This window comes from Phocoena sinus, chromosome 20 (assembly GCF_008692025.1).
Source record: "Phocoena sinus isolate mPhoSin1 chromosome 20, mPhoSin1.pri, whole genome shotgun sequence".
In the NCBI taxonomy this organism is placed as follows: domain Eukaryota; kingdom Metazoa; phylum Chordata; class Mammalia; order Artiodactyla; family Phocoenidae; genus Phocoena; species Phocoena sinus.
The window spans coordinates 33,162,768-33,189,729 of NC_045782.1; the positions used below are offsets into that span (position 1 = coordinate 33,162,768).

A 26,962-nucleotide genomic window follows, 5' to 3' on the forward strand; every position below is an offset into this window, starting at 1 on the left:
TGCCCCAAAGCAGAGCCACATCTGACCTATCAAAATCCATCTATTAGTCAAGGGCACCATGTGCCATGTCATAACTGCAACCTTCTGACACTGTCCCCCACACACATACATGCACTCTCTAGGATTGCCAGATAAAACAGAGGGTGACCAGTTAAACCTGAATTTCAGATAAACGATGAATAATTTTTTAGTATAAGTATGTCCCAAATATTGCATTGACACATACTTATACTTAAAAATCATTTGTTGTTAATCTGATATTCAAGCTACCGTACTAGATTTAGCAACCCTTCTCGATGCTCAGCCCTTCAGCATCTCCCTCCCCCAGGCTCACTGCAGGACTTTGCCTGAATCTGTAGCTGTGGCCATCTGTTCTGTCCTTAGCTGAGAACCTTGGTCACAGTCTGCCGCTAGACTGAAAGCTCTCTGAGGGTAAGACCCAGGCCTTGTCCACCGTCTCCATTCCAGGCAGAGATGCTCCCTATAGATGTGCACAAGGGCACCGGCAGAGAGGGGGCATGAATTTACAAAGAAACCCACCCTCAACTCTGCCCGCAGCGGAGCCCTTGCCGGATTGTGTCTGAGCCCTTGAAGGGCGCCTTTTTCTCATTGATCTGCCCAAACGAGTGCCTGTTTCTAATTGGTTAGCCCAGAATGAGTGTCCCCTTTTCATTGGCTAGTTGTGAGGTGAGCGTGGCCTATTTCCAAACAGTCCGCCCCAGGAACGCCTATTTCTGAGAAGTCCAATCAAAGAGGCGCCTTTTATAAATTCCTCTGTCCAAGTAGCGCCTTTCTCTAACAACACAAAAACATCTTGTGCACTTAAGGCCCTAAGACTTCGGATAAGAACACTGCGTTACATTTGCTTAGCGCTTTACAGATTCCAGATTACCTTTACACACATTAACTCATCTAAACCCCACATCGATCCCCACAGGTGGGTATCATTGTGCCATTTGCCTTTTACAGGTTAGCAAACTGAGCCTGGAAGAGAGACAGCAAGCCGTCTGCAGTCACTAAGGCGGATAATGAAAACAGTTTGCTTTTGCTCAGTACGAGTTTGACTAAGCTTTTCATGTAAATCATCTGTCCACCCTTACTAGGATTGTGTGGGATATATAAAGCCAGGCACTTTACACTCATTTTCTCAATCTTCATGCAACTCTGGAAACTAAATATTATTCACTATCATTTCATTGATGAGAAAATTGACGCTCGAAGTAAATTCTTTGCCAAAGGTCACACAGCTGCAGTCTACCTTTTACTGATATAAAATGCGGACTGCATGATGCCAGGTACGGTGCTCAGTTATTTACAGGCATTCTCTCATTAAATATTGCTTATTATCACTTGATGTCGGTATTCTATTATCCCCATTCACTGCTGAGAAAAATAGGTTCAGAGAGGGTGAGTGACTTGCCCAAGACCACACAGCCAGCAGGTGGCTGAGACAGGATTCACACGGCTAGCAAAGAAGCAGATCAGGAGCTCAAATTCAATTCTTCTGACGCCAGCCCAGGGCTCCTTCTCTCACGCCTCAGGGCCTCGGTCCCTGCCAGCCCGGCTGAAACCATCAATGACCCTCGGGTAGGCCAGAATCCCTCTTCATCGAAGCCTTAGGTAGCCACAACCGCCAGGAGAAGACGTTTCCTCCCCTGTCCTCCCCACAGAGATCCGGATCGACTGGAGGTGGCGGACTAGAGGACGGGTTCGCAAGACGACTGGCGCGGGGCGAGGCCACACAGCCTGCGGAAGACGCTCTAGCACCGCCGCTTGTTCCAGGAGCCGAGGCGTGTGGGTGGGGCCGGAGTGCCGGGGTCCCGCCTCCTCCTCTCTCTTTCCCCTCCCTCCCTCGCCTCTAGGTCCCTGGGCCCGCGGACCCGCGGGCAGGCACTACCGGGCTGGACGACCTCGACCCGGCTCCCGGCGAAGCGCCGCGGAGGAGCTGCCCGGCGCGGAGCCCGGGTACGGGCGAGCCCCTGCAACCTTCCCCTCGGCGCTGGGCCGGCGCAGAGCTGGAGCATCCGCGGGGGTCCGGGCACGGAGGACCGACGGCCGGCTGCCCCGCGCCCGTGCCCCGCGCCCAGCTGCAGGGGCGGCGGCGACATGTACGCGCGTGTCGGCCTCCTGCTGCGCGCCCTGCCGCTGCTGCTGTGGGGCGGCCTGGACGCCCAGCTCTCCCAGCGCGTAGGCCAGGAGCTGCGCAGGGAGGCGGAGGTACGCGGTGTGTGGGGGGCGGAGAGGGTCCGAGTGCTGGAGACCCGCCCGAACTTTTGCAGTCAGGCCACCCAGCCGCCCCATCTGAGCTGACCATCGGCGTGCCCCTCCCTTGTCCTCCTCACCCTTCGCACTTGCACACAAAGAGCCTGGGGCAGCATTCTCTCCCCTCCCACCCCATCACCCTACCCCACCCCCGAACCCCAAGCCAGGGCTGGAACCACACGGGCAGGCGGATCTGCACTGATTTCCCAGGACAAGGGGAAGGGGCAGCGAAAAGATACGATAGACATGCAAGAACTGAGGGAGAGGGAACCCCTACACCCCAGTTTAGCGGGGAGCCACTGTCCCTCAACGCCTAGTCTGGGAGACTTAGCAGTTCATTCATCACACGCCCTCCCCAAGTGTCGGACGCTGCGGAGACTCCCAGATTGCTGGCCAGAGCGTACTGCTGTCTGGCCCTGGCCGGGGACACGGGGAATAGCTCTGGCTTCCTGGGCCGGTGCTGCCCCTGACCAGCTGGGGCTAGTGAGCGCCCAAGCTCAGAACTTTCTGAATCTGTAAAATGGGTGAGAGTAGCACACACTCTCTCTCTCCTCGTTTTTTTTTTTTGGCTGTGCTGTGCGGCTTGTGGGGTTTTAGTTCCCCGACCAGGGTTTGAAGCCATGCCCCCTTGCAGTGAGAGCGCAAAGCCCTAACCACTGGACCGCCAGGGAATTCCCAAGAGTAGCATACTCTTAAGAGTTGCTTCTAAGGAGCTTTAAACAGTGCTTCAGGACTGAACTGGAGAAAAGGGGGTGGGGAAGTGGAGGTGAACCTTAAAGATTTCCCATTTCATTTTCCTCCTTTGGACTCAACTGCTTGGTGTAGGTTGCACAAGGGGAAGTTTTGTGAGGTGGGGTTAGAGGTGAACTTGGGACGTCTACTTTCTAGATATAGGTGATTGTAATAATACACCAGTTCTTCCCCAGAGGAACATCACTGTCTGTGTTCTTACCTCTTCTCTGGATTAGAAACTGGGGTCACCACTATTTTAAGGAGAAGGGAGGCAAATAAGTTTTAAATGACTGAGCCCAGCACTTTGCCCTGAGACTCTTACAGAGCATCATTCCTGCTGTAAAACTGCCAGTTGTGAGCTTCTCAGTATCCCCACTCCCCTCCCCTAGAAGAGAGAGACGTGCTGAATTTAAGAACCCTGCAAAATGAGGAGGACCGCCTCTGAACCACTCTTCCTTCCACCAGCCCCTTCCCATTACTACTCTGGAGTATTTGGAAATGACCCTGCTTCCACAAGGGGGTCCTCTCTCCAACTCCTTCACTCCCTCCCATCCAAGCACTAGTCTCTTGCTCTGTGCTCTCTGCTTTTGCACATTCGGGAATCACTTTGTTTCTCTGAGTTTAGAGTCTTACAACGTCAAGTGCAGAGTCCTCCTGGCCCCAGGAGAAGGCTTCTGTGTACCAAGCCAAGTCTTGTTAAGAGTTCCATCCCACCTCCCCCCAGGTCCGGGTTCCCAGGCAATCCTTGGCTAGAGAACAGAGACCCTATCTCTGCCGCCCATGCCTGCGGTGGCCCCAGATGGAGAGAATTTCATCTTGGGGTGTGCTTGGGAAATGTAATATCTAGCCAATTAAGTCTCTTTCCATCTATTTAACATAACTGGGGGAAGGGGATTTTTTTACCTCTGAGAGCAGGAACTATTTTAAAAGCATAAAGAACTCTGGAAATGTGTAATGGGGGTGTGTCCCTATATGCATATATATATGCAAATTGTGTGTCTGTGTCGGTATGTCTATATGTGTTTCTGTATATGGTCAGTTGCATGGGCTTCCGTGTCAGGCAGACCTGTGTGCAAACCATCAGTAAATTATTTAACCTCTCTGAGCCTCAGTTTTCTTCTCTGTGTTATGGGGGTTAGTAACGCCTATTTCACAAGATTTGGGTGTGGTTTCATGAGATAACGTATGCGAAATACATTCTAGGTTCAGCACGGTACCTAGTATGTAGAAAGCAGTCTATCAAAGGAAGTTGCTCTCAATGTTGTTCTTGTTATTTTAGAAAACAGAGCTTCAAATTAAAGTCCTGGCTTGGTGACTAGCTCTCCTAGAACAATAATACAGGACAAAGTATGTAAGACAACAATTTTCAGCATTTGACAACAGGACTATAATTCTTAAGAGATGGTGTTGCAGTTACTATGGCTACATTAAAATTACTTCAAAATTCAGTGAAGTAAAAGAACCACGTATTATGTCCATAGATATTGTGGGTTAGAATTTCAAACAGGGCACATCAAGGCAGCTTGTCTCTGCTCTGCAGTGTCTGGGGATGGAACCATCTGAAGGCTGTTTACTCGCCTCTCTGGCAGTTGACACTGGCTGTCAGCTGGGGGCCTCAGTTCTTCTCCATGTGGGCCTATCCACATGGTCTCAGCGTGTGGGCTAGTTTGGCCTGCCTCCAAACATGGTGGTTGGGTCTCCAAGCTGAGAGCTGAGAGAGAGAGAGAGAGAGAGAGAGAGAGAGAGAGAGAGAGAGAAGAGAGTGAGAGTTGCAGAAGTTGTATCTCTTTGTGACTTAGACTAGGAAGTTGCATAACCTCACTTCTGCTGTACTTCACTGTCTGGAGTCACAAACTCCAGGTTAAGGGGTGGGAACACAGACCCCACAGTTGGTGGGAGGAGTGCTGACGTCACATCGTAAGGAGAGCATGAGGATGAGAGATGTTGTGATCATTTAGGGAAATACAACCATCCACAGAAAGGAACCTGCACAAAGTGAGCCCCCTGATCACCCTAGCTCTTTGCTGCGGTTCATTTCCCTGACCGCAGTGCAGGGAGCCAGACCCCAAACAAAGCACAGCAGTCCTGCTGAGCTCATAGACAAAGGTCAAAGTTCAGGAGATGGAAAGAAAGAAATAGTGAAACAGCTGTGGGATCTTAAGCTTGTCTTTTCCCTTTTCCAGTCAGCAGATTCCTCTTCTGTAAAATAAGGGAGTTAAATTTCTTAAATGATTTTTAAGATTCTCTCCGGCACTAACATTCTTTAACTTTGGTATGTTTGTACGCCTTTGCCTCTGTGTGTATGTGTGTACACATTTCATCTACCTATGTCCGTGTCTATCTATCTGGATGTCTCTGTGTGTATTCTTGTGCCCTGCATGCATGGCTCTATGTGTCCCCTGTGTGCGCACAAAGAAATAAAATCTAGGGCTTTCCAGAGTGGGCTTTGCCTTGCAGGGGACTGACTGCTTACAAAGCTGCATTGTGAACAGGTTCATTGTTTGCCCACTTAGGAAAACTAGAGCTGCTCACAACATTAGTGAGCAGGAACAGTCTCCGCTGCTGAGTTGCAAGATTGAGAGTTAATGAATGACATCATCACCCTGGCCCCCCTCCCATTCCCAGCCAGGCCCTATCCTGTTCTTGGGCAACACAGACCGTCCCGAGAGATCTATCTACCATGCATTGCTTGGACTTTCTTTAGCACAACCCGGCGACGTGTCCAGGACCTGCCTTCCACTCAGTAGTCATGCATATCTGCACGGCTATTCTCAGTGTGCCAGTGCAACAGGAAACTGGGTAGTTTGTTTCTCCAGGGAGACGCTGGAGCTTCTGTGGAGTATCCACCACCAGGTGCAGTGTCTGTTTCTCATACCACAGATCCATTCCTTTTATTTTGTGTGAGTCAGAAACCCAGAAGCCCGGGCATGGAAGCCTTTCCCAAGAGCTCAGCTCAGTGATTCATAGGGTGCAGACAAGGCTCTGAAGTGTCCCAGAGGACCACAAGTTGATGGAAAAGCAATTGCCAAGCCAGTCTGAAAACCAAGACATCTATTAATAGTAAAAGCTGGATGGTGGAAGCAGGGACATAGAAGGGAGAGATTGTTGGACAACTCCTCCTAAACACAGTCTTGGTTAGGGCATTATTTTGTGCCTTAAACTTCGCCCCACACCCAGTAAGGACCATGGGTCCATACAGTCTGGTTATTTGGCATTAGAAAAAAATACAAGATGGGATCTGGATGGAGACTAGCCAGCTAATGTTTTCCAACTTCCTTAAGGATGGAAAATGAAAGAAGGCATGGGGATTACAGTAAGAGGTATCTAAGTTATACCTAGACAGAACTTTGTGAATATGGGACCAAGGACAAGGGAAAGGAGGAGAAGAGGAAGGGAGTCAGACAGAAGGGAAGGGGAGGTCTTTGCCCAAAATAAAGGAAAGGGGCAGAGCTTGTCCCACTGCCCTGAGAACTTCAGTAGGTTTCAGAAGTCAGAGAGCAAAAGCAATACTTTCTGGAAGCAGATGTTTGTCTTTGTGAAGAACATACTTGGGTGCTATTGAATACCTGTGGCTTGTCAGAGGGCCCCTGTGGATTGTCATGGGAGATGTGATCCTAGTCTCTTTGGAGTCCCCTGCCTGAGCAGGTTCTTCCCTCTGCTCCACCCCTGGGCCTGCTCGTGGAGGAGACAGAAGGGATCCAGCTAGAAACACTCCCAGTTTTACCTTTTTTATATTTGAGGGCCATCTCCCAGTGGTGAGAGCAGCTTGGACCCTGCTCCTTCGGTTTTAAAGCCTCTGAGTCACTTGCTTATTAGGTGTCAGAGGATTTAGATTCAAGTATGAAACACTATACTCCCTTGAGATTTACCTTCCTCATCTTTAAAATGGGAATAACAACACGTGTCCTGCCTATGTTCTTGCAAGGTAATTGTGAAGCTCAAAGAAGGTGAGATACCCCGAAAAGCTTTACAACAGGCAAGAGCTCACTGAGCTCCTGACTACCAGAAAACATTTTTATTTATGGGACATGGCAAGGCAGAACATCAGCTGCCATCCCCTGCGTCTTGACTTGGCTAATAATGCCACAGGTGTATCAGATGATAAACACAATCACACAGAGTCACTATAGAAAGATTAGAATCATAATGAAACGTAATATGAGAAGTAATAGATCATAGGTGAAGCAACACGGTTTCTGCATGAGCTTGCAATTTTTTCATTCTTGGTTTCATTTTTTGCTGCTGCAATTCTTTGATATGGAGGATGTCACAGCCACTCTGTGGACAGGAGACTGGAAGCTGACCCCTCCTAGACTAATCTACCAAAGGTCCCTTCCAGCAATGAGGCTCTGCGACTATGGAAAAATAACGTTTTTAATGGAGCAACTATCATAAAGCTTTCCCAAAGCTGCTTCTTGCTGGATTGTCACGACACTCCTGTGAGAAACATAAAGCAGTATTCCTACCCCCATTTTATATTTTGGGGCACAGCTTTATATATATATAAAATTATATATATATATAATTATAGCTTTGCCATAGTTCACATAGCTAATCAGTTGCAGAAACAAGGCTACAATAAGAGAAGGAGCTGGAGTAGATCTTAGCTCTAATCCAACCCCACCATTTTATAAAAGAGGAAACTGAGGCCCAGAGAGGCACAGGACTTGCTTAAGGACACACAGTTCACAGCAGCACCAAGAATAAAACTCAAGACACTCAGTCCAGTGCTCTTGCCCTGCCGGGTTAGTGACTCAGAGCTCCGGGATTCATTTTGCTACACCTCATTGCTAGTCTAGCCCTGCTCAGTAATGGCCAGAATTTCCCCTTCCTTCAGGCACTGAATGGGCTGGGCTCTACACACACTCCCAGGACAAGTCAGGACGGATGAAGGACTAGAGCCCCTGGAATTCTGATGCCTCTCAGCTTTCTGGGTCTGGGGAGAACCGTCTTCATTTTCCCCAAACACCACAGCCACCCCCAGGGCTTTGCAGAGGCGACTCCCCAGGGAAGTGGCCCCAGCCCTGACCAAGTGGGTAAGGCAGGTTGGCGCAAGCTTTCAGACCTGAGCAAGGTGAATCACTGCGGGGGGCACAGCCCTCCAGCTTCCTCTCCATGCAGCTCCAGCCCTGGGCTCCATGGGAGAGAGGATGGGTGGAGGACAGGGCAGAGAGAAAACCTGATGTTTGAACTGTGAGGCAAAGAGGAGCAGCCTGGGCACGGCTTCCATGAAGGGGGACAGCGGTGATCCCAGGTGGAGCTCGGAGAGCCCCCGAGAGAGCACAGGACACCCTCCCGATCCTGCGTCATCCCCTGGGATCCCTTTGCCACAGTCACCACACTGCCCCACACCCCTGCTCTTTCTCCCAGGCATACGGGCATTTCTCTAACCTTCACAGGGGAAAACAGGCACAGCAAATGGGCAAGCAGAAGAGGGTTAGGGAGGCCTGCAGGAGCAGAGGGCATCTCAACCCTGCCTCCTCGTCACCCCGGGATGTGGGTCTCCCTCCACTCAACAGAACTTTAGGACACTCGGTATTAAGGGCCCCCTTCCTGTAATTAAAAATGTTTTAAGATATGTGCATAGTAAACATAGAATAAGTATAAGGGAGTTCTTAAGTTCTGATAACCCCCGTTATAGCACTTCGTTGCTTTTATGGAAATATTAAGTGTCAAATTCTTAACATTTCTTTTACTCATTCTTTTGGTGTCTCTTGGCTGGTGTCCTGGATACTTGCTTACTCTGCCTTCTGGGAATTCAGCTCTGCCTTGAAACCCACAGGTCAGCCCAGGACTTCCCCTCTGATGGACCCCTGAAAAAAGCCTCCACCCCCATCCTGCCCTCCACCCACCTTGCCTGCCAAAGTCCCAGGCACGGCAGCCCAGCCAGGAAACAGGAGACGCCGCTAGCCAGTTTCCCCCGTCCTCCCCCTCTGTCCAAGGCTTCCAAGTTCCTGAACCGGAGCCAAGTCCCTGATAAGGGCTGGGTGGGTTTGGGGGGAGAGGCACAGGGAGGGCCAGCCTGTTAGCCTGTGACCCAGTCTCTCCCAAGTCACTCACTCAGCAAAACTGCTTCTAAGGAAACAATTCGCTGACTTCCTTTAGAAAGCCACTCTGTCCATCGTCAGCAAGGGAGAGGGAGGAGGCATGGAAGAGAACCAGGCACCTGGCTGGGGTGAGGCAAGTCTGAGATAAAGCACCTAGAATAACAGAGGTGTAACTGCCTTGTTCAAAGCACTTCCCGTCTTATAGATGGGGTGCATTCCAAAAGTCTCTTGTTAATTTCCCCACTAAGGTAAATCAACCTGATCAACTGTTTATTGAGCATTTACTATATACCAGACAACTATGCTAGATGTACATTGCTGTATTTAATCCTTCTGAGAATCCTGTGGGGTTATTTCTGTTCTCACATTGTGAGTGAAGAAATGGAGGCTCAGAGAGGTTAAGTAGTTTGTCTCTGGCCACCCAGCAGGGTCATGGTTGGGAACAGATTCTTGATTCCAAGACCTGTGGCTATTCTATGATGCCACACTATGTTGAGCAGTAAAGAGTCTTCCAGATTAAGTCCCTAGAACTCCTTTAATCCATTTTGCATCCCCAAATGGTGTACCTATGCAAAGGGAAAGAAGAAAACAATAGTGCTGAAATACTAATAAGTTAGCGCAGGAAAACAATAAAATGGACTTGGAAAGAGTTTGTCTAGAATAAGGGTTCCTTATGGAAAGTGGCTTTATTGAGAAGAGGATGTGGAGGTCTCTGGAGACAGATAATAACGAAATCCACAAAAAGGAGGTGGGATACTTGCAAAGGTTTAGAGGCTTGCCGGTCCTGGCTCTTAGTGTCTGGTTTCATTCCCAACTTGTGCCTTTTCCTTGACGCAGCAGCTATGATTGGAGTTGATCTGAGTTAAGAAATACAGCAAAGAAGAGAACAAGGAAGACAGAAAATTATTTCTGGATAAGTAACACAGCAAGGAGGGGTAAAAATGAAGAGTCGATGTGTGTCTCTATAAGAATTCAGCAGCCGAGGTGATTTTTTTAATCCACTGGTGGGGCTTTATGAGTGAGAAGTGCAAGCAGGGAGCTGAGTGCATCATTCCCCTGAAGGGCAGGACTGCTGATAGGGATGGGCAATGAGTCACACACTTCTTTCCACTGGCTTCCAAGAACTATATCCAGCTGATCTGTTGTTGGCCTGGAACTGAGTCCAGGTTCTGACTTTGATGCCAGGACTCTTTCTGCTATAGCTCATAGACCTTGTTGGGAAAAGGGATGAGCCTGGGCGTGATGTATGTGACATGGGCCCTCGGAGACCCAGGGAGGGGAAAGGGTGCCACACCGTGGGAAAGCTGACCTTTCTCTCTCCCCCAGGCGTTCCTGGAGAAGTACGGGTATCTCAGTGAACCCGCCCCCAGTAGTCCCGCCTCCACGCGATTCAGCAATGCCATCAGGTAAGACAGAGGGATGTGGAGGACTTGGTGGTGCTGGAGTGCAAAGCTCCGGTCACCTCCGCCCTCCTCTTAGAAGGCTGGTCTCCCACGTGTGCCCAGGGGGTCACACTCCATTGCTCCCTCCCTTGCCCCCAGCATCCTGCTGTCTCCAGGGAAGCTCCCCGCATTCATCCCCACCAGCCAGCCTCGCACTGTGGTCCTTTATCTCAATTCCTCCTAACAGGGAGTTCCAGTGGGTTTCCCAGCTGCCCATGAGCGGGATGCTGGATGCCGCCACGCTGCGCCAGATGACGCAGCCCCGCTGTGGGGTGGCAGATACCGACAGCCAGGTGGCCTGGACCAAGAGAGTCAGTGCCCTATTTACTGGACGTCGGGCCAAAATGAGGCGAAAGAAACGCTTTGCCAGGCAAGGTGAGCACTGTTAATATCTAGCTGGGCTGGGATTCCCCAGTGTCCTGAAGCCCCATGGCCAGAAAAATACGTCTCATCCTTGGACTGGGCTCTGTGAATAACCTCGCTCCCCTAGGGTGAGTGAATAGGACCTCTCAACCCAAGGACCATCTTTGTGAACACAGATATTTAAGTCAGAATTATGCCTAAATTGATGAATTTTCTTTTTTTTTTAATTTTTCTTTATTTTTTCATTTAAAAAAATTTATTTATTTCTTTAGTTTTTGGCTGAGTTGGGTCTTCGTTGCTGCGCATGGGCTTTCTCTAGTTGTAGCAAGCAGGAGCTCTCTTTGTTGTGGTGCGCGGGCTTCTCATTGTGGTGGCTTCTCTTGTTGCGGAGCACGGGCTCTAGGTGCGTGGGCTTCAGTAGTTACAGCACGGGGGCTCAGTAGTTGTGGCTCACGGGCTCTAGAGCGCAGGTTCAGTAGTTGTGGCCCACGGGCTTAGTTGCTCCGCGGCATGTGGGATCTTCCCAGACCAGGGATCGAACCTGTGTCCCCTGCATTGGCAGGTGGATTCTTAACCACTGCACCACCAGGGAAGCCCTAACTGTGTGTAATTTTAACATCTTGTTTGTACTAAGTCTAGTTTTCTCTGCTCAGTTTTCACGGTTTTCAAGATTCCTAACAAGATGGGGTTGCTCAGTCAGGTTCTCATCTCATTCATTTTACTGTGAGCGCTTAGGGCCATTGCCTCTTTTAATTTGCATTAACTACTCTGACAATACCCATTATGAACAGAACAAGTGGCACACTGTTTTTATTTCTTAGCTAATTCGTAAGGAAATTGTGACCTGTTCCCCTCAGCTGTTGGAGGATGTCTGTTTCCAGGTACTTGCCAATCCAGTTCCACTGTGTCTACACATCCAGCCACTCTGGGTCCCCAGTACTGTCTGACCGCATTCTGGTAAAACAAGGAGGAGCGATGGGGTCCAGACTCTGGGCTCAAGATGTCCTTGGTGTCAACATGTTCTGCATCCCCCAGTGTTTCTGGATGGCAGAGGGGAAGGACAAGGTAGAATGGAGGATCGGTGTGAACTGGAGCAGCGTCCCTGGATCCAGAGCTCTGAGTTTAGCTGTGTGACCTGGGCCATGTCACTTTGCTCTGTTTCCTCATCGGAAACAGCTTGTTCAGGTTGCAAAGGAGAGGCGCTGATTACTAAGGGGAAGGGCTTGTTGTGAGAATATGGTGGAAAATGGGGCAGCCCCGGATAGTCTCCATAGCGACACTTCCAGCCTAGAGTCGGTGTCCCAGAGAATTGAGACGATGCTTCCTGGGCACTCAGGACATGACCTGAGCATGAGGGATGCTTCCTCCAGGCAGCATCTCTTCTTCTCATGCCCTAAGGGAGGAACTGATGGAGTCCGTTTGTCACTATCCAATTTAGAGCATCCCTTTTGGACAGAAATCCATGCTAAGGCACCTCCCTCTCCATCTCATTATCTGACACTGACCCCTGGTCCAGACAGCAGTAGCCAGACTAGACAGAGAATTTCTCTCTTATTCACGGCATGAACCACAGCAGCTTGAATTCTTTACCTCCTGGGTGGGAAGACATTCCCTAGAAAAGAGCTGTGAGCATGGCAGGCACCAAGCACTTCCTATGCCTTAGGAAAGAAAATGTAATAATAACAGTTAATACACACTGAGCCTTTATGGTCACGCCAAGCATGGTTCTGAATGGATCAACTCACTTAATCCAATAACAACCCAATGAGATGGGTACCATTATTATCCTCATTTACAGATGGGGAAAATGAGGGACAGACAGCTTGAGCAACTTTCCCAGGGCCACATGGCCAGAGTGTGGCCAAGCCTTCTTTTCACTGGGAGGACTGTGTGATTGCCGGATGTGAAAAAACCCAGAAGGTGGGTAGGGGCTTAAAACGTGATGTGGATTTCTAGGCCAGTGACTTTCCATTATGTGGGTAAATGCTATGCCGATGAAATTGGGTTCCAGGTTTGCCAGATAAAATACAGGATGCCCAGTTAAATTTGAATTTCAGATGAACAACTTAACTGTTCTGTTTTCACACACTTATACTACAAAAAGTATTTGTTGTTTATCTGAAGCTCACATTGGACTAGGCGTTCTATGTTTTCATTTGCTAAAGCTGGCAGCCTCATTCCAAGTACCAGCTCCAGACTCTGTGCCTGCAGGGCTGATCTTCAATGTCCCTGCTCCCTCACACAGCTGGTGGAGGTGGGGAGCCCCGGGGCGGGGAGGGGGGGGTATATCTGGATGGAAAACGAAGGAGCAGGGATATTTATTGAGCACCCACCACGTGCCAGGCAGCTTTGTGCTGTCTTTTCATTTGCTATTTCACTTTTACCAGGAGGTGAGTCTTACCAACCCCACTTTGCAAGTAAGGAAACTGAGGCTTGGAGAGAGCCTATAATTTGATACGCGAGGTTGTAAGCAAAGGGGCTGGGATTTCAACCCACGTTCTCTCCACAGTATCAGTTGCCTGTTGGGAGTCAGGATTCCAGGGTCCCCCCCACCACCCCAGGCAAGGAGTCTAGCTCTCTGCCCTTCCCCATCTCCTTTTCCTTCCCTCTTCCCTTTTGAATTTTGGAGCAAGGGTGTGGTGGGTGCAGTGCCAGGTGCTGCTGTGGCCTGAGGGTTGCCATGGAAACCAGCCCTGCCTGGTTGGGAGTTTGGGATGGGGGCCTGAAGTGGCCAGCCTGCTCCAAGGACACAGACCTACAAGAAGACAGGGACGAGGGCTCAGGCTGCTGGCCAGGCGGTTCCTTTCTCACCAGCAGCCCCACCAAGGACCCCCCCATCCAGCTCTACCCTCAAAGAAAATTAGTCTCTCAATACCAGTCCTATCTGTCCTCCCTAGCCTCCCCACTTCTTGCCCATGGAGTGAGGGGCCTCCCTAGCTGCAAAGAGGCAGAAGGAGCTGCCTTACACTTTTCTAGAAGCTTGAAGGTTTTGGGGGGTGGGTGGGGGAGAATCTGAGAATTGGTCACCCATAGCAGGGTGTGAAAGAGCCCAGCCCCAGCCTGCCCTGTGCCTGGTGAAACTTACGATTCAATGAGAAGTGTTATTGGTACCTCCGGAACCCTCAGGCTGCGTCTCTGGCCTTCCTCCAGGCTTTCCTCCTCTGCCTTCCTTAGAATCCTTCCCTTTTCCCTCCCTGAGGGTTGGTCACTGGCTGGGAGGGGTTGGGTGGCTGCCAGGCCCAAAGGGGTGAGAGAAGGGACACGCCCAACCCCACTTCCTGGAGGACGGAGGGGGAGGGAAAGTGTGCTCAGCTCTTCTGCCAGCTGGAGAATTCAGGAGAATTTCATCTTGCACAGAGCCCCTGCTTTGACCCAGAGGAGGGATGTTTAGGCAAATTTATAAGCCTTGAGTCTTAGCAAACGGGCCTGCTTATCTGTGTGGTACAGTGGCCGGCGCACTGGATTTGGTGTCAGGGCCTGGGCTCAGGGCCTAGCCCCGCCACTCACTCGTTCTGAGGCCCTTCCTCCTGGCCTCAATTTCAGCAAACTAGAGCAGAGAGATGGATAAGGCGATGGCCAAACGTCCGTGATGTCGCTCCTCCTGCCTGGTTCAGGCAAGGGTACCCCCAGGACAAAAAGGCAGGAGATCTGAACCTTCACCTGCCCCCCAAGGGGAGAGGGGACCCTGTCCTCTGGCCTGGCCTCCTAGCACAGCCGGGCCTGCCCTGCCCACTCATCACCCATGCTGCAGGGACTCTGGTCCATTTGGGAAACTGAGACCCAAAGGCAGCATGATTCTCGGCTGCTCACGGGAGTCCTGCCTCCAGAGCTGTAAGTCTTCCACAGTTTCAGCCCCTGAGCTTGCAGGGCTCAGAAATAGCCCACGAAGGGCTTCCCTGGTGGCGCAGTGGTTGAGAGTCCGCCTGGCGACGCAGGGGACGCGGGTTCGTGCCCTGTTCCGGGAAGATCCCACATGAAAAAGAAATAGCCCACGAAAAACTCTGGGATCTGGACCTTCTGAGCACCCTGGTCCTGGGTGCAAGGCGAGCTGCAGAGGGACACGGTTGACCTGGGGCTCGGGCAAGAGGCCAGAGTCTCAGGCCACAGGGAGGAACTGCAGTTTGAGGCAAAGGAATAGGAACTCTTAACTAAGTGGAGATGGAAAAATCTCTCTCGGTCAGTGACAAACACACCCTTTGTTCTTATTTGTTTTCACCTCAGAGCTCTGCAGAGTCCCTGAGGAAGTGAGGGGGAGGGCCAGGGGTCAGAGAAGGACCTCGAATAAATGGGCCTTGTGGTCTCTGGTCAGCAGCAGGCCCAGGGCACGGGAAAGGGAGCTGGCAGGAGGGTGTGAGGGGTGGAGAGGAGGAAGGGGGAGAGGGCAGTCATGGCTGTGGCCCCCGTGGCTCCACCCCGACACGGTAGACAGGGGCTGGGATTCGCTGCCAGCCAGAGACGCATCAGGGTTTTCAAGCTCAGCCCAGATTGTAGGGAAGATGGCCCCAGACCCGAGACTCCTTCAGGTTGGGGACTCCTCCTGGGTAGAGGCTGCTCATCCCCTGTCATACTGAGATCTCCCCAGGTCGAGCCACTGGAGCAGGGACCGTGCAGGACAAGCGTAGTCTTGTCAGTCTGAGAGCAGTGTCTCCACAGCCAAACAGGGGGCTTCCCATTTGGGCTGTGGTTCCTCCATCACATCAGGGACTTCCTGGAGGAGGACCTATCTCCCCATCAAAAGGGTCCGCAGGGAGCAGCCCCAGGCTCTGCAGCAGGTGTGACTGATGTGGCCTCTCTGGGTGGCAGGCAACAAATGGTACAAGCGGCATCTCTCCTACCGCCTGGTGAACTGGCCCCAGCACCTGCCTGAGCCGGCAGTTCGGGGGGCCGTGCGCGCCGCCTTCCAGCTGTGGAGCAACGTCTCGGCGCTGGAGTTCTGGGAGGCCCCGGCCACAGGCCCCGCTGACATCCGCCTCACCTTCTTCCAAGGGGACCACAACGACGGGCTGAGCAACGCCTTCGATGGCCCAGGTGCTGACACAGAGCCTCTCTCCCACACAGCAGGAGGGAAACCCAACTAGGAGAGGCAGTCTGGGGAGGGCAGTAGAGACTTCACTCCTTCTTTGGCCTTGGCCAAGCTGCAGCCCCCTCTGAAGAACCTTCAGTCTTCCCATCTGTAGAATGGGAACAGTGGTCCCTGCCCTATTAGGTGCCTCATGGCTGAAGGGATGGTCACATGAGGTTCTCCATGGAAAGTGCTTTGCAAACTCTAAAGAGTATTATGTCTTTTGGGAGAACCTTCTGGGGTCCTGTCACCCATCCCCTGCCTCTAGTCAGGCCTGTGCCTCTCTTGTTCTCCAGGAGTGAATGTTCTCCAGACCAAGGCTCTAAAAACATCCAGAGGCCACCACAACCCCACTCCCGCCCTCCCACCACCCACTGCACAGTCACTGCCACAGGGCAAGAGGCCTTCTACCCTCTCCCTGCCACCTGCTTCACACACCCACAGCCCAGACGGTCTGCCCCCGACCTAAAGGCTTATGGCTGCAATGTAAACCGCTCTCCTCCCCTTCCGCCCAACACTAGCCTTCACAACCTGAATGCAGGCCATCTGTGCATCTCCTCCCCACTAGTGAGGCGAGGAGACCTGATCAGACCCCTTCAGGGTGGGGACTTAAGCCCTTGTGTCGCCTGGGTACTTGGGCCCAACCTCCCCCGCACTCTCCTGCTTTCCATCAAGCCCACTCAGAGCAAAGCCCACTTCCAAGCCCTGCTGCTGAGACCCAGGGTAGGACTGGGAGAGATTTAGGCTCTTCAAGAATCCACATGTAGTACACACACGTGCTTGCATGTAACTCACTTCACCCACGATATCTCCATGAGACATTGATATCCATACCCAGGTCCCCAGGTGGAGTCTGGTCACTAAGACGGCACTGGACTGGGAGTCAGCTCTCTCATTTGAGAGAGGTGTTTTGTCTGAGTTCATGTCTTCTCCCTTCGAAACCTGCCCATCTGTCTCCCAGGATTATTGTGAGGGTTAAGCAGAAAGGGCTTACATGGCTCGAAACAGCTTGGGGCATGTTCAAAATTAGAAGCATGTATTCCTCCTACAAATGGCCGGCTCTCCACGCCCCAGGAGGCTCCCTTTAAAGGCAGCCTCCCAACCTTTGTCAGTCCCCTCTGGCCTGGGCTCCAAGAAGGCAACGCCAGAAGGACCTTCAGTGGGCTTCTAGGCCAGCATCATTGCAGTGCTGTCGGCCGACTCCTGCGGAAAGTGAATTGTGAGGGGGTAGGACCCTAGAAACTGCAGAATTGCATCTGGGGCCCACTACCAGCTTGAGAATCACTGATCCAGCCCATCTCCCTCTGCTCACTCCTTTTACAAGCAGGGAAGCAGGGAAGTAGAGACCCACACAGGACCCTGGCAGAGGGAAGGCAAGAGTGAAAGAACGCAAGAATAGAGACTTTTTTTTTTTTTTTTTTTCGCCCCACTGCGTGGCATGCGGGATCTTAGTTTCCTGACCAGGAATCCAACCTGTGCCCCCTGCAGTAGAAGTGCAGAGTCCTAACCACAGGACCACCAGGGAAGTCCCCTACATACGCTTCTCTCTCTCTCCTTTTTTTTTTATTATAAATTTATTTATTTTTGACTGAGTTGGGTCTTCGTTGCTGCACGCAGGTTTTCTCTAGTTGCGGCGAGCGGGGGCTACTCTTCGTTGCCGTGTGCGGGCTTCTTACTGCAGTGGCTTCTCTTGTTGCAGAGCACGGGTTCTAGGCACGCAGGCTTCAGTAGTTGTGGTGTGCGGGCTCAGTAGCTCTGGCTCGCTGGCTGTAGAGCTCAGGCTCAGTAGTTGTGGCGCACGGCCTTAGTTGCTCCGCGGCACGTGGAATCTTCCTGGACCAGGGCTCGAACCCATGTCCCCTGCATTGGCAGGCGGATTCTTAACCACTGTGCCACCAGGGAAGTTCCCCCTATATGTACTTATTAATAAATAAGCTATACCTACCCATAAATACACTCAGCACCCAGATCAAGAAACAACATTACCAACACCCCAGAAGTCTCATTAAGCCCCCTTCGGGGGTAACCACTGTCCCTACTCCTAGATCTCTTCGAAAGTAAGTAACGGTCATTACCTGCGGTAGACACTAAGTATTACATGTAACATACACAAGTACACACATCCCTTTTTAATACTCAGAACAACCCCGTGAAGAGCAACTCCCTTATCAACATGCCCATTTTTCAGATCTAAAATCTAAAAGCTAAGACACAGAGAGGTTAAGCTATCTGTCCAAGGTCACACAGCTAGTAAGGGGATAAAACCGGGATTGGAAGCTAGGCAGTTTGGCCCCGTGCTCTTTGTACACCACGCTCCCTCTTAGGCTTCCAGGCCCCATAGCCTAGTCATCTGTTCATTGCTCCACACTTCAGCTTCTGCCAGACTTAATTAGGAGGGAAATTACTCATCAAAACCGCAGCCATACACACGCCAATGGCATTTGCGCCGGGCGGTGGGAAGTTGGGGGGTGTCGCGGGCGGCGGCTCCGCCTGACCTCCTCGCCGCCTGTAGGCGGCGCCCTGGCGCACGCCTTCCTCCCCCGCCGCGGCGAAGCGCACTTCGACCGCGACGAGCGCTGGTCCCTGAGCCGCCGCCGCGGGCGCAACCTGTTCGTGGTGCTGGCGCATGAGATCGGCCACACGCTCGGCCTGACCCACTCGGCCGCGCCGCGCGCGCTCATGGCGCCCTACTACAAGAGGCTGGGCCGCGACGCGCTGCTCAGCTGGGACGACGTGCTGGCCGTGCAGAGCCTGTATGGTGAGTCCCCGGCGCGCTCGCCACTGCGCTCTCCCCTGTCCCCTGCGCCCCGGGATCCCCAGGGCTCGGACACCGGCTCTTCACATAGGATCCCCCATCCTAAGCGCAGGAAGCTGGCCTCCCCATCACAGGTCCTTCACGATGCTGAAGCTTCGGGCTCCCCTCAAATCTTGAGGAACCTCATCTGCCGTGCTTCACCCGCATGCCTGGCCTCTATCATCCCAACCAATTCCTGGGCACAGCCCTCCTCTGCGTTCCAGTTGCTGATTCCTGCCCAACCAGGGCCGCGCAATTCCTCTCATATCCCTGCCCCATCATCCAGACCCAGTCCTCGGTCCCACCCAGACCCCAGAGCCCTCATTCCTGCTCCCAGCTCCAGTGGCTCTCCCCCAACATTTCCCTCTCCGTGAGCTGATGCCCACTTTTCCCCCAAGCCTGGGCCTCTGCCTGGCGGTGGACTTAGACAAGGTCTTCTCCCGCAGAATGAACTGACTGCTGCTTCCCAGAGATTTATCTGGACCCCAGCCCAGGGCTGTGACCCTGAGTACCTGGTGTGGTGGGCAGGGCCAGGATCCCTAGGATCAAGAACCATTCCATCGGGGTTAGCAGTTGCTTTTGGGCAAAGCACTTCCCCTTTTAGAGCCCTCGGTTTTATCTTCTGGGGGGAAAAAAAAGGTGGGGGGGATAATAATTGAGGCCCTGCTTACCTCCCAGGGCTGTTGTTCTGGTGGATATGAACATGCTTTGTAGTCTAAGAGACCTACACAAAGGTAATAATAATAGCTGCTATTTCACGAGTGTCTACCATGGGCCAGACACTTAACACACCCATGAGGTATCTTTTTATCCACAAATGAGGAGAATGGGGCTCAGAGACGTTAGATAACTTGTCCAAGGTCACCCAGCTAGGAAGGTGCAGACCAGGATTCAGGAGCTGGTGCCGAATTCTAATGCCTCGTTCTCATAAGTGAAGTATAGTGACGTCATTATTATAACTGCTGTAATTATCACAGCCCAGGCCCCTGAACACTGCCCTCATGCCATCTGCATTGTCCAGGACTCAGGGAAGAGGACCCTCTGCCCTTTTTAGTTCCAAACCCTCGTTTGGTTCCCCCACTCCGATTTTACCCTTTTCCAGACTGTTCGGCAGGAAAGAGGACTTCTGAGTTTGGTGCTATGGTTATAACACCAACAACCAAGGACAATTCTTAACCCCCCACCCCTGCCCTCCTTCCCTGCCCCTCATGTCAGATAATGAAATGAACCAAGGGGGAGGTCTCGAGCACTCAACACACCCCCAACCAGTGTGCATTCTCTCCCACTTCCCTCCTTCCCTGTGAAGGGAAGCCCCAGGGCGGCTCAGGGGCCATCCAGCTCCCCGGAAAGCTGTTAACGGACTTTGAGGCCTGGGACCCCCACAGACTCCAAGGAAGGCGCCCCGAAACCCGAGGTCCTAAATATTGCCACTCTTCCTTCGATGCAATCACTGTAGGTAAGATGGTCCCACTGGTCCCTTGCTTCCTTCTTCCCTCCTCCTCCTCCACATCTCCAGGGATCTCCGGAGCTGGAGTACAAGGTTGGGGGATGAATTATAAAATCCAGAAATCCCAAGTCACAAGCATTCTGCAGGGTAGCAAGCCCACGCCAAGCAAAACGCTGCTTCCTCCTGCACTTTCCCCTCTGCCCCAGCTGTGCATGCTGTATCCTCTCTGCTGCATCCTCTCTCATCAGTTTGGGAAGCTGGGTTCTAGGGAAGCATCTTCCCTGGAAAGGAGGTAGGAGGCTGATAGTCACTCCTCAACTTTCTGTTGTCTCTGGGCAGATGGGCAACATCGACTGTACATATTTCAAGGGAACCAGTTCTGGGAGGTGACAGCTGATGGCAACGTCTCAGAGCCCCACCCACTACAGAAAAGGTGGGCAGGGCTGCCCCCCCATATTGAGGCTGCCGCGGTGTCATTGGAGGATGGAGACTTCTACTTCTTCAAAGGTACCAGCCCTGGGGCAGATGAGAAAATTGAAGCCTAGAGAGGGGAGGAGTCTGCCCAAGGTCAAAAGAGGGGAGGCGTCTCAATTCCATTCTGAACCTGTGGCCCCAGAATCTCTCCCAGGAGATTCCTTTAGTGATGGAATGGGGGACACAGGTGGCACGGTTGTCCCAGAGAGAGAGCGGGTGGGAGAGTTTCAGAGAAGAGTCTAGAGGGAAGCAGAGGATGGCTCTGAGCTCTGCAATACAGCAGAAGGACAAACCTTCCTTGGAATCCTGGCTGTGTGAGTCTGGGCCTGTCACTTAACTCTTGGAGCTTGAATTTGTTGAACGGGGAAAATAATCCCTCAGGTTTGTTGGGGAAGGAGGATTAAAAGAACATAATGTCTGAGGAATGTGCAGTATGAGAAAATTGTGTTCATTCATTGATTCAACAAATATTGAGTGCCTTCTACAAACTCGGCTGGAGGTGTTGGGATACAGTAGTGATCGAAACAAAATTCCCTGCCCTCACCGAACTGTTGGTAGTAACGGCCGTGGAGAAAGCCCCTGGACTTCCCTGAAGTCTACCACTCACCTGGGAGGGCGCGTGCTTCCCGCCTGGGTTGGGGAGGTTCCTTCAGAGCAACCTGCCCTCTGCGGACACCTGCTGGAAGTGGAGGCCACAAGAGTCCCTCCTCTACTGTTTACAACTGATCTATTTTGATTATCACAAAGACTGACCACCTTGGACTCCAACATGAAGGGGAGTAGGAATATGGGGGGACAGAGGTGGGGTAGAGGACCAAAGGGCGAGTGCACCAACTCACGCTGGCTCTGCCGATGTCCTACAGGGAGTCGATGCTGGAGGTTCCAGGGCCCCAAGCCAGTGTGGGGCTCCCCACAGCTGTGCCGGGCAGGGGGCCTGCCCCCCCACCCGGATGCTGCCCTCTACTTCCCTCCTCTGAGTCGCCTCATCCTCTTCAAGGGCGCCCGCTACTATGTGCTGGCCCGAGGGGGGCTGCAGGTGGAGCCCTACTACCCCCGAGGCCTGCAGGACTGGGGTGGCGTCCCTGAGGAGGTCAGCGGCGCTCTGCCCAGGCCCGACGGCTCTATCATCTTCTTCAGAGACGACCGCTACTGGCGCCTCGACCAGGCCAGACTTCGAGCAACACCCTCGGGCCGCTGGGCCACAGAGCTGCCCTGGATGGGCTGCTGGCACGCCAACTCGGGGGGCACCCTGTTCTGAAGATGCCCCCACCTCTTAGTGAATTGCTGGCGCGCTCTCGTGGCCAACGTGTATCCCCAGCCCCAAGGGCAGACCCTGTCTGGAAGCCTCAGAGCCTCCCTGCAGAAGTCCAGGCAGGAAAGTTCATCTGCGTTCCCTGGAGAATGTCTTTGTGCTGTCAAGACATTGATCTTTGTGGGATCAATTCAACGAGAAGCCGAAAAGGATCCCAGACCCCACGGCCCTTTCCCCAAAGACTCATTCCTCCCCAGGCCTTGGGGATTTTGTTTCTTTCCCTAAAGGTGCAGTTCCTGTCCATGAGGCCACAGCACTGGGCAACCAGGAAGGATGCAAAACTCAATGGAGAAGTTGGGACTGCTTTGCAAGACTGTCCCTTCCCCTCAGGGCCTCCTGGCTCAGTCCTTGGAGGATTTTGTCTTATTTAATCAGAGGCCCCACCCCCAGGAAGTGGATTGAGTACAAGGGTCTCCAACCTCAGGGGTGTCAGGACCCAGAACAAGAAGGAGACCGATGCAGGCCTGCTGGGCCCTGTTTCTTTCAGCGGTTGGGGGGAAGGCTGGAATAAAGAGGTGCTCCCAGCTGGTGGGCCTGGAGGGGGGAAGCAGCCTTCCTTGGACACGTTTCCAGTAAGAGCAGGTGGGTACGGATGCTAGGCAGGCTGCAACCATGTTCTTCCCGTCAAAGCTGGGACCAGTGAGTTGTGCGTGTGTATAGTTGTGATAGGGAGAGGGGCCCTGCCTCTCTCCTCAAAGATCAAAATATCCTTCGTCCACCTCATCCCCCAGGCCAGATGAAGGACCCTGTGTGGCAGGAGGAAGACAGGGGCCTCTCTGGAGGTCTGCACAGCTGCAGTCGCTGGGGGCTCTGCAGGCCTGGAGAGCTTTGTGCTCACAATGGCCCCATTCTCCTGGCCACACACGAAGCATTCCAGGAGCTCCCGCTGGCCGGCCGAGAATAGCTGGGATTCCTGGAGAAGGACCCAGCTCTCCGGCCTCCCAGTCTTCTGTCTCAGCGGCTTCTGGGGCTGGTTCTCTAGTCCTGCCCCCTGCACACCTGCCAGTGCCTCCTCTGCACACACACTGACCTCAGCCAGACCGGGCTTCCCGCGGGAGGGGAGGAAGGTCCGGCCAGCTTCAGCCCTCAGCTGCCCGTGGGCATTCCTGGCCCGGCAGCTTCATTTTCTTCTCTGCGCCGTGGGGAGAATGGCCTTTGACTGCCCTTGGCTGAAAGTGCTTCGTTCCGCCCTGTCCGGGGGGAGTTGCAGGGAGGAGGCTCTCCGCCTGCCCTTTTCCCTCTGGCTTGAACCCAGGGGAAGGGGAGGAGGGTCGATCTTTATCCCACGCCCCACCTCAAGGCACTGACACTTTGATTAGGGGCTTTATTGAATGATTTGAGGGAAGGGGCAAGTTTCCCAGAGGGGTTATTTTTTCTAGGCGACGCCTCTGCTCACCGGGCCCGAAGGACGTGAAATACCCCAGAGATGAGCGTGAGGCTGTACCAGGGGGCGCGAGTCAGGTGGGCGGTGGGCACTGCGTGCTGACCCGGGCGCTGGGGCCCTCGGGAGGCGCTGTTGGAGGAATGGAGCTCCAGGCGATGTTGGGCTCCGCATTGATGACAGGTGGGGCCGGTCATCAGCGGTGGGCCTGCTGGGCTGCTCGGAGTGGGGCGCTCCGGGAAGGCGGCTCTCAGGTACGTACCGGAGAGCGCTCCGCGTCGGGGGTGGAGGAGAGGGTGGCGGGGAATTTGGAGTCAGGCGAGGATGGAGGGCCGCAGAGACCGGGGACTGGGGGGCGCTCAATGGCCCACGGCAGCCCCCGCGCCTCCAGAAGCCCGCGCCTCCCGCAGATCCGGGTGCTCCAGAAGGCAGTGCGCCACGTAGCTCTGCGGGCTGTGCAGGTTCCTGCACTTCTTGCAGAAAAGGATCTCGCAGCGCGCGCAGCCCCCGCCGCGCAGCCGCCGCCGCCGCGTCTCCAGCACGCACGGCTCCTCCGGGGGGATCCGCTTCCTGCGGGCAGGGGCCGGGGCGCTCAGGGCACCGCGCCGCCAGCTCCCGCCCGGGGCCCTGGCGCCAGTACATCCCGCCCCCGCCGAGCGGCGCGCCCTCACCTGTTGGCGAGAGGGGCCAGGCCGCCGAGCAGTGCTAAGGGGCTGAACCAGCCCCAGAAGCCGCTGTCCGCGCGCCGCAGCAGCGCCACCTGCAGGCTGCTGGACTCCTGGCTCAGTGGATTGTACGACACGGAGCCCCGCTCCCGGCCCTCGCCGCCCTCCGCCTCCCCGCCCTCCGCCTCGCCCTCGGCCGCGCGCTCCTCCAGCGGCCTCTCCTCGTCCTCCTTCGGCGCCCCCTCCGCAGCCTCCGCCTCCGCCTCTGCCTCTCTGGTCCCGGGCTGCTCCAGCGCCTTCTTCCACAAGGGGGTCTTCACGCCTGTGGGGGCGGGGGGCGGGGAAGAGGTCAGTGAAGGGCCTGGGTACCCTGGTACCCTGACTTTTGCCCACAGCCCGACCGCCCGCCTCCCCAGCCAAAAAAAAAAAAATAGGCAGGCGTTCGAACGACGGTGCGCACGAGATGCCCGGAGCCAGCAGGATTCCAAGAGAGGGTTACAGAGTGTGCAGGATTTCCTGGGCAAAGGAAGGCCTGGTTTCCTAGGTCCCCACACTTCCTAGCTGAAGACTCGGGGCAAATCACGTCGCTTCTGTCACCTCCGTTTCCCTCTCTGTAAAATGGGAAAAAGTAGTGCCTATCCCAAGGATTACTGTAAGGCAGGTATCAGATCGAGTGTGTTTGAAGCGCCTGGCTCAGGGGCCGCGGGAAGCCATCAACAAACAGGTGCAATGAGCCTTGCGAACCCGGAGGAGATGGCGGTTCATCACCACCTTCCTTCTAATTGGCTCCGGGGTGGGGACTGATCTCTGTGCAGGCTGTCAATAAACATTAAGTGCACTGATTGGAATTTTAATAGGTGGTTTATATTTTGTTTTCTGGATGGAACGGGATTTCCGTCTTCAAAGTGGGCCATGCCTTAAGAAAGCCCAGCAACACCTGCGGCGGGGTGGGCAGGCAGGTGGGCACACAGCGCCTCTGCGCTGTTAGAAATGGACGCCTCTGATGAGCAAAACAGGAAAAGTGCCCCTTATGAGCGGACTAAATAGAAGTTTTCTTGCCCTCCCACCCCATGGGCAGACCGATTAGGAAAAGGCTGCCCTAGGGGGGAGCCAATTAGGAAAAGGCGTCTATTCCTCCTTCTAGGCTTGACCCGAACCGCCAGCTGGATTTCAGCCACAACTGTCCCCCTTGCTGGTGTTCAGGACACAAACTCCACAACCCCAAGCGGCAGTCCTGGCAGGCGGGAAGTTCTTGGACTGATGTGAAAGTAACACGGCCGCCGCCGGTAGATGTCCACCACTCACTCAGCAAACACTGACCCAGCCCCACCATGTGCCCTGCTGGCTGCTCGATCTGGGAAGCTAGACTTGTAATGAAAAAAAGGGGGAGGAGGGCAGGGAAGACACAATTCCTGGGGTTTGCGCTGGAAAGGTCTAGAAATTTTTCTATTGATCCCTGCCCATCGTGATTAAAGAGGTTGGAGACAAAGCGGAATGATAATATAGTGTTCCAGCCCACATGTATTGAGCACCGACTGCACGTAGTCACCGGGCTAACCTCTTCATACATCATGCCCCTTCATCTTCCCGACCCTCTCAGGCAGGTGACGTGGTAGGTAACAGAGGGGCCTCTGAATTTCAAGACTTTTGAAACCTTTCAAGAAAAGTTGTTTCAAACATTCTGCCAGTTCTTGGTATTGCTAAATGTGGAGAACCAAGATCCACTGTACTTTTTTTTTTTGGCCACGCCGCGTGGCATGTGGGATCTTAGTTCCCCAACCAGGGATCGAACCTGTACCCCCCTGAAGTGGAAGCCCAGACTCCTAACCACTGGACCACCAGGGAATTCCCAAGGTCCACTGTACTTTTATTTAGGAAAACACATGAAGGAGCCTTCTGGTTGTGAAAGGCCAGACGTAGTGCACAGCCAGAGAAGGGTGCTGGGAACATTTGGGGAGGATGAGGGATTGGAAAGGGAGGTTGGGATTTGGGGGCCCAGACTATGGAGTTTGGGCTTTGTCCTTCAGCAGTGGGGAGCCACTGAACGTTTTGACACAGGGATGTACTCAGAGCCATCCTTTAGGATGTTCCCTCTGACAGAAGGAGACAGAGAGAGACCTACTTAGGAGTCATTACAGTGGTCCAGGCCAGAGAAAAGATCTGAACAGCAGCAGGTGAAGATGAGAGAGCAGATGTCAAGAATATTCAGGAAAGAGAGAGAAGAGGGCTTGTACATGGATGGGTAACTGAGAAAAGGTTGGGCTTCTACTCTGGGATTGCCATGGTGATGTGTTGATTGGTCCACCCTGGAGTCAAGAGACCCTGTCCTCCGGCCCCACTCACCGTGTTTATCCATTCTTCCCGAAGCTGTGCTGCCCTCTTCCCTTGCTCAGGCACTGGGATGAGAGGGAGTTCCCACAGAACTTGGTCTGGTCTCTAGGGCCTCTGTTGATTATGAGGGGGTGGAGCTAGAACCCCACCTGCCCATAGGGTTCCACCCCAGAATAGTTGCCTTTTCTAGAGCTTCCAAAAGCACCCCCAAACAGTACCTTTTCTCTTGGGAAGGTATTAAAGGGATAGAGAGCAACTTTGGCCCCCAATAGACTGGGGTCAAATCCCAGCTTTACCACATAAACATAAAAGCTATTAGCATATTACCTTTCTGACCCTCAGTCTCTTTATCTGTAAGTCAGAGATGGCAGTGCAGTACCAGACTTTACCTGGCCCACAGAAAACACTTAAAGCATTATGTTTATTTCCATCACTATTTTCTCTTTCTGTTCTATCCCTGTCCTTCCTCACCCTTGCTCCCCAGCCTACCGACTTCCAGCACGTTGCTTTAGCTCCGAGAAGCAGAGGACATGGTGTGAAGTCCTGTAGGAAGCAGAACTCGGGCAAGAGCTGGGTGTAGCTCCTGGATGTTCTGTATGTGTGTGAGAGAGCTGGGGCTGGGGAAGGGAATAAAATCATAGAAACTTGGG

The 26,962-nt window shown here is 53.3% G+C and overlaps 2 protein-coding genes across 6 annotated transcripts; one reads left to right on the plus strand and one right to left on the minus strand.

Moving 5' to 3' along the window:
• Window positions 1–1,847: 1,847 nt before the first annotated feature.
• Window positions 1,848–24,835, plus strand: MMP28 (matrix metallopeptidase 28). Of its 5 annotated transcripts, none has more exons than XM_032615841.1 (8): window positions 1,848–2,217; window positions 10,368–10,447; window positions 10,671–10,858; window positions 15,650–15,874; window positions 18,421–18,666; window positions 20,009–20,158; window positions 20,489–20,656; window positions 23,315–24,835. In XM_032615841.1, exons 1-8 carry the CDS (start codon window positions 2,107–2,109, stop codon window positions 23,347–23,349), a joined length of 1,203 nt encoding a protein of 400 aa, XP_032471732.1. In that variant the 5' UTR covers window positions 1,848–2,106; the 3' UTR covers window positions 23,350–24,835. The 5 variants fall into 5 exon arrangements, with proteins under 5 accessions (XP_032471732.1, XP_032471731.1, XP_032471729.1 ...); XM_032615840.1 differs by lacking the exon at window positions 23,315–24,835 and adding an exon at window positions 21,621–21,848; XM_032615837.1 differs by having other exon boundaries at window positions 1,850–2,217; window positions 21,487–24,835.
• Window positions 22,143–25,551, minus strand: C20H17orf50 (chromosome 20 C17orf50 homolog). The gene is made up of 3 exons (XM_032617467.1): window positions 25,540–25,551; window positions 23,988–24,538; window positions 22,143–23,886 (listed from the first exon to the last, which is right to left on the minus strand). Exons 1-3 carry the CDS (start codon window positions 25,549–25,551, stop codon window positions 23,676–23,678), a joined length of 774 nt encoding a protein of 257 aa, XP_032473358.1. The 3' UTR covers window positions 22,143–23,675.
• Between the last annotated feature and the right edge of the window lie 1,411 nt (window positions 25,552–26,962).